General features: G+C 45.9%; 1 protein-coding gene across 1 annotated transcript; it reads right to left on the reverse strand.

The window, feature by feature from the left end:
* Positions 1-452: 452 nt before the first annotated feature.
* On the reverse strand, positions 453-6,342 carry LOC308578116 (UDP-N-acetylglucosamine--peptide N-acetylglucosaminyltransferase 110 kDa subunit-like; the record flags this gene model as incomplete). Its single annotated transcript, XM_081178382.1, has 4 exons — positions 6,217-6,342; positions 3,701-3,802; positions 2,676-2,855; positions 453-578 (listed from the first exon to the last, which is right to left on the reverse strand). The coding sequence occupies exons 1-4, from the start codon at positions 6,334-6,336 to the stop codon at positions 453-455; spliced, it is 528 nt and encodes a 175-aa protein (XP_081034508.1). The 5' UTR covers positions 6,337-6,342.
* Positions 6,343-7,315: the final 973 nt, after the last annotated feature.

Below are 7,315 nucleotides of genomic sequence, written 5' to 3' on the forward strand. Positions count from 1 at the left end.
CAACTCTTATATGGGCCTGTGAGAACACTGGGAGGCCTCTTTCATACTAGTCCTTACACAAAAAGAGAAGGGGAGTCAGGTTGAACCAAAGGCCCGGCGGAACAACTCCATCTTACAGGCCCTGCAGAAAGATGTCAGATCCCACAGGGTCCTGATCTCTTGTGGCAGAGAGTTCCACCAGGCCGGGGCCAAGGCTGAAAAGGCCCTGGCCCTGGTCGAGGCCAGCCTAATCTCCCTGAAGCCCAGGACCTCTAACATTTTTTTATTTGCAGACTGTTAGATCCTCCGTGGAGAGGCGGTCCTAGGCTGTATTCATTCGTTTGGCCCAACGTGGGGCTCGTACCCATGACCCCAAGATTCAGAGTCTCAGCGCTCTGCTGCCTGAGCTACTCACACAGCTGCCCTCTTGTGCACCTCACCTCAAATTTGTCCGAATTGTGCATGCCTGGGATTCACTGCATGAGATGGGAGGTGGGGTGGTTCCCAAAGTCAGAGCTCAGGTAGCCAACGCGGAGCCGGCCCTCACTGCCTTTCAGGTCCTTGGGGTGCTCGTAAGGCGGCTTGTGGAGCACGTTGATCTAGCAAGGGGATTCAAGAAAGCCGGGTTACGGAAATGACATGGGGGTGGGGGACATGAGGCCACATCTTTGAAGTTGTTCCAATGTTACAAATATACATACCTTTGACTTGACAGCCCAAGAAAGACACGCAGAAAATCTATGCTTTAACCGACTCTCCTCATTCCGCCATTTGAACGAATTTGGGCTCCACCTCCCTCCATGAGCCAAGAAGCAGGAAGTCATGTAGGCAGCAGGAACAGGGCATCCCGCCAGAATTCCCCAAGCCTGAGAGCACATACACGGCACCCCACCGAGGGAGGGACCAAGGGGGCAACCATAGACATCTGCCAAGGCAGTTTAGCAAGGCAGGTGTTCTGAATGCCCATCTCCAGACAAGTCCAGTGGGAAAGGACGTGTCAAGAGTTTTATTGTTCTTTCAGTGATGGAGATTTAAGGGGTCTGATAAAGGGACCTCATAGTGAATGCATAACCCTTGTATACCCCTCCTCATTTGTGATGTGCTAGTGATGTAGTGATGATGTATCAACGATGCTGCTTGAAGTGTATTCTGGGGGGAAGAAGGAAGTTTTAAAAGTTGACATTGCCCCATGCTCGGGGTTCTTACTCCTGGGCAGACCTGTGGTGCAACAGTAAGAATCATGGTCTACTGACCACTGTTTTGCTCCAAATTACCGGGCTGGGACTTCCTCCTTTTACTGACAGCATGGACCCATGGGGGACAAGTGCCCCGGTGAGCTAGGCTGTCAAGGAGTCACTCACCCTGGAATTTTTTCGCTTAACAGCCATTGGCGCCAATACAGAGCAGGCTTCCTAAACCTTGGCCCTCCAGCTGTTTTCAAACTACAGTGCCCATCATCCCTGACCACTAGACCTGCTAGCTAGGGACCATGGAGCTGTAGGCCAAAAGCATCAGGAGGGCCAAGGTTGAGGAAGCCTGATAGAGAGCTCTACCTCTCTTTCAAATCAGAGCCGGCAAAGGCGGTGGAGTTCCTGCGCGGGTGCCTCGAGGCGGTTGGAGGATGGATGGCAGCTAACTGGTTGAGGTTGAATCCTGACAAGACTGAAGTTCTGTGGTGTGTGGGCGGGTGGGGGGGACTCCCTGGTCCTGAACGGGGCAACTGTGCCCCTGAAGGACCAGCTGCACAGTCTGGGGGTCATTTTGGACCCATGGAGGCACAGGTCTGTTCTGTGTCCAGGGCAGCTCTATCTGGGATGCAGGATAAGACCCTCCCTGCCCACGGACTCTCTTGCCAGAGTGGCGCATGCTCTTGTTATCTCCAGCTTGGACGACTGCAATGCGCTCTATGTGGGGCTACCTTACTGCAATTAATCCAGAATGTGGTAGCCAGACTGGGGGCCGTGAACAGCCGCAGAGACCACATAACACCAGTCTTGAAAGACCTGCATTGACTCCCAGTACGTTTCCGGGCACAATTCAAAGTGTTGGTGCTGACCTTGAAAGCCCTAAACAGCCCAGCAGATGAAACTTTCCTCTGGTTGTCAATATTAAGAGGATGCCAGCAAGATCAAGCCTTTCTGTAAAATAAAGGATTTAAATCCAGTCTGACTGAGACCACATACCACCGGTCCCAAGAGATCTGCTTTGGCTCCCAGTACGTTTCCAAGCACAATTCATAGTGTCGGTGCTGACCTTGAAAGCCCTCAATGGCCTCGGCCCAGTAGACCTGAAGGAGCATCTCCACCCCGGACACCGGGGTCCCTCTCCCGAAGGCCTTCTGGCGCTTCCCTCCCTGCAAGAAGCCAAGTTACAGGGAAGCAGGCAGAGGGCCTTCTCGTGGTGACGGCCGCCCTGTGGAACGCCCTTCCATCAGATGTCAAAGAAATAAGCAATTATCTCACTTTTAAAAGACATCTGAAGGCAGCCCTGTTTAGGGAAGTTTTTAAATATTTAATGCTGTCTTGTGTTTTTAATATTTGGTTGGCAGCCACCCAGAGTGGCTGAGGATACCCAGACAGATGGGCAGGGTAGAAATAATAAATTATTATATATTATTATATATCCAAAGCCAACATGAAAGCATTCAAACTCTGACGGAACGGAGCGGCGCACACCTCTTCACAGCATAGACCCACCTTGTCCAGGCAAAGGTTCCCATGTCTCTCGGCAATAGCCTTTCGGAAGCCGTGAGACAGTGGATACAGCATGCTGTGATGGGGGTGCACCGAAGGGAGCCGGTTCTTCTCCAGCTGGTCAGCCACAATACTGACAAGCTTCTTCATTCTCTCGTCGTAATCGGTCCAATCACAGACGATCTGAAAGGGGGCAAAGAAAACCAGGGTTCTAGATTCAGGTAGGTAGCCGTATTGGTCTGATGAAGTTAAAATATATATAAAAATTGTCCAGTAGTGCCTTAGAGACCAACAAAGTTTGTTCTTGGTATAAGCCAGGCACCCCAAGCCTTCGGCCCTCCAGATGTTTTAGACTACAATTCCCATCATCCCCGACCACTGGTCCTGTTAGCTAGGGATCATGGGAGTTGTAGGCCAAAACATCGGGGGGGGGCGCAGGTTGGGGATGCCTGATATAAGCTTTTGTGTGCATGCACACTTCTTCAGATACACTGAAGCGGAAGTCCCCAGACCCTGATATACAGAGGGAGAAGTCCCCAGACCCTGCTATATAAGAGTAAGGAGAAGCCCCCAGACCCTGATATATAGTGGGAGGGTGAGTTGGGGTTTTTCTCCGAAGGGTAGTAGGAGTCAATGGGTATGGTCCACCTGCTGGCAACTGTGAATGACTGAAAAAACAAGGGATGGTACGCAGATGACCTGAAATAGTTTTAGGATATGTAATGAGACACAGTCGTCCACAGGTTGACCATACCGATTGAGTCCTACTACCGTTCAGAGAAATACCCCGCCCCACCCTCCCTCTAAATATCAGGGTGTGGGGACTTCCGCTTCAGTGTATCTGAATAAGTCTGCCTGCACATGAAAGCTTAGACACAGAACAAACTGAGTTGGTCTCTAAAGTGACATTGGACAATTCCTGAATTAGGTGACGCTTTTACCATTACCGTGGTACCTTGGGACTCAAACGCCTCGGTTCCCAAATGCCGGAAACCCTGGGAGTGTTGGCCCTTAAAACTCTGCCTCACCTGCAAACAGTGCGCCAGGTTGCAGTAAGCGTCAGGAAAATCCGGCTTCAGTTTCAAGGCGGTGCAATACGAAGCAATTGCCTCTGGGATGTTTCCGGAATCCTAGAAAGGGAGGGATATTTCAGCAATTGCCACTAGCTTTTTTTCTCAACCATCAAAACCAAAGATGAAGAACAGACAGAAGGCACGATGATCCACACCTGGTAGACTTATAAAGTAACATTCAACAATCATTGGAATAGAACAGGGGTCGGCAAACTTTTTCAGCAGGGGGCCGTCCACTGTCCCTTAGACCTTGTGGGGGCCAGACTAGATTTTGGGGAGGGGGAAAAAGGAACGCATTCCTATGTCCCACAAATAACCCAGAGGTGCATTTTAAATAAAAGGACACATTATACTCGTGTCAAAACATGCCGACTCCCGGCTAGATTGAGAAGGCCATGGGGCCGTAGTTTGCCTCCCCATGCTATAGAATAATATTGAGTATCAGCATGTAAAAATTCAATAGAAACCTACTCTTAACAATTACAATAAATTGTAATTAATCGTACAATAAATGAATATTACAATGAATGATTATTGTAATTGATCATAGAATAAATGTTACAATAAATGGTTATAAAACAATGGCAAGTCACAGTGTCTACAATAGCCGCAGCGAGAATCTTAACAGACAAAGGATGGAAAGGAGAATCCCATCCCTACTAAGTTGGCGTAGCTAGCAAAAAGGCTAAAATACGCAGAATTAGCAAGATTATAATACAGGCAGAATTACGAGAGGTTTTGGAAGAAACATTTCATAGAGAACAGGACACTTGCAGAGTACAGTGGTACCTCTGGATGTGAATGGGATCCGTTCCGGAGCCCCGTTCGCATCCTGAAGCGAATGCAACCCGCATCTGCACGTCGCAATTCGCCGCTTCTGCGCATGACATCATTTTGAGGGTCTGTGCATGCGGCGAAACCCGCAAGTAACGTGCTCCGTTACTTCTGGGTCACTGCGGAGCGCAACCCAAAAATATTCATCCTGAAGCATATTTAACCCGAGATAGGACTGTATTGTCTAAATTTACAGGGGTGCCCAAATTTTCCCAAAGAGGGCCAGATTTGACATGAGGGCGGGGCAAATTTGTTGAGCTGTTTTAGGATTTAACCCCAAGGTTGTTGAGCTCTTTTTAGGATTGAAGTTGTTGAGCATTTGGGGGGGGGGGGTTGCCCCAGTAAGTAAACCAGGTTACGCTCCCTGGCCACACGCTGGACATGTGTGGTCTAAAAAAAAATGTTGGGAAAATTTAAATTCTTTGGCAGGTGTGGATTGACAAAGGACAGCAGGAAATATGACAAAACCAATGCATTTTGAGATCTAGGAGAGACGAGCAAAAGGGCGCCATCGGAAATGTGACGTAGGGGTGATTGGAAGTCACAATGAGATTTTTGGGTGTGGAACTCCACCATACTTTCCGTCTATATAAGCCACCCTCTATTTGGGGGGGGGGGGCTTAAATTTAAGAAAATGAGCCATTCACCCACCCAATCACCCGTATAAGACCTCCCCCCCCATTTTTATTTCAAAGTAAAAATAGCAATTTTTTCATTTTCCTTTTAAAAAAATTATTTACAAACAAACACATAGACACAAAACAAAATTCGTATTACCCTACCACCCAAAATTTCAGACATTAAAACCACCCTTGTGGCTTCCCTTCCCCCCTATTTATTTATTTATTTATTTTTGATTTCATTTTACATGCTAGTTGCCGTACATTTTCAACACTATACATTACATATATGGATTCCCCACATCTAACCCTATACACAACTCAGCATTTACCCAAATACCCACGTGACTTCCTTCACTCACATTCACATTGCAATTTTTATCTAAATTTATATTTCTTAACTCTTTTAACTTACTATTTATTATTATTATAAACCAGATTTACAAACATTAAACCAAACATATCAACATGTTAGTTTTTGAGCAGTACTTGAACACATAATCTTCAAACCATTTCCATTATATTTTTATTTTCCAGTTTGATTGGTACCTTATTACTGCACTTGACCTTGCCAGTTCTATAAATTCAATTAGTTTCTTTATCCAGTCATCCTTTGTGGGTATATATTTCCTGTTCCAGTTTTGTGCAAGGAGTAGCCTTGCTGCAGCTGTCGCGTATAAGAATAATATCTTCCCATCTTGTGGTATTTCTTTACCTCTTATACTCAGTAAATATGCCTCTGGTTTTCCCCTCTAAATTAATTCTGATCATCTTTTTTATTTCCTCATGAATTTTTTAACGTTTCTGTAGCCCCACCATAAAGTTATCGGCGTGCCCTCTGCCTCCTCAGACTTCCAGCATAAATTCCAATTCTCCCCTTTTTCTTTTTGTGCCCCATCTCGGTTTGGGACGGCTTTTGCCAGTTGTTTTCCTTTTGTAAAAACTAAGATTCCCCTGCTGCCCCCCCCCCCCAGTTTTTTTTTTTTTAAATAGATTTAGCAGAGACACAAAGCTTACCTTATGGATGGAAGCGAGGTTGCTGTGGGCATCGGCAAACGCAGGATTTATCTGGATTGCTCTTGTGTAGCATTGCAGAGCTCCCTGGACGTCTTGCATTTCCTTCAAGGTGTTCCCCATGTTGGAATAGGCGTCTGCAAAAGTGGGACTGATTCTGACATGGAGGGGGAGAGAAAAAGTGCCATTTTGGTACAAAAATACTCTGAAGTTACGCTGGAAATGTAAGGGTCAAGAAGGCTCTTTCTATCCTATACGGTGGTCTTTAGGGCAGTTCATTAAAAAAACTTTTTTTAAAAATGCCTTCTCCAAAGCCTTCACAAAATAGGAAAACGTCCAAGAAAACAGCTATTTTCATGGAGGGTTGAGATATTAACTGATATGCACAAAATTTCAGATATAGCTATATAATCCCTAGTGTAGTAAGATAAGACCTTGGGAGCAGGCATCTTCAAAAAAGTGTTTTTTATGAACCACCCTAGTGGTCATGTGAGACAGTGAGACCTTGGTTCTCAAATGTTTTTTATACAGGTTTCTTTATACAGAAGGTTTTTTATACAGAAAGGTTCAGCATTGTGGCATCCTCTTCATACGGACAAGCAGCACTTTCCTTTTGGGAAATTCCATGCTCCTCAATTCTGGCAATTATTAATCACTCTCAATTCCACCCTAATAATTGCCACCTGCCCGGATTTTAACTTGTCTGAATTAATTTTTATTTGAATTACTTGATGTCTGCTTTTAGGCTCGTTGTGTTGTTTTTATGATGTTAGCTGCTCTGAGCCCAGCCTTGGCCGGCGAGGGTGGGATACAAACAAAAACAAATTATTATTATTATTATTATTACTACTACTCAAACGCTTTGGTTCCCAAATGCCGAAAACCCAGAAAAAGTGTTCCAGTTTCCAGGCGTTTTTCGGAAGCCAAACATCAAATTTGGCTGTCAGCTATTCTTTCTGGGGCGCCTGCACCAATCAAACAGACTTCGGGAACAGATTAAGTTTGGTGCTTTGGTTTTTGCAATTTATGTGGTGTTTTTGTTTCGGAGGCTTTTTTGGTTCATTTGTTTTTGCGACTGTGCGGATCCCAGTTTAGTTACTGA

This window comes from Podarcis bocagei (genome assembly GCF_964188305.1).
Source record: "Podarcis bocagei genome assembly, chromosome: W".
In the NCBI taxonomy this organism is placed as follows: domain Eukaryota; kingdom Metazoa; phylum Chordata; class Lepidosauria; order Squamata; family Lacertidae; genus Podarcis; species Podarcis bocagei.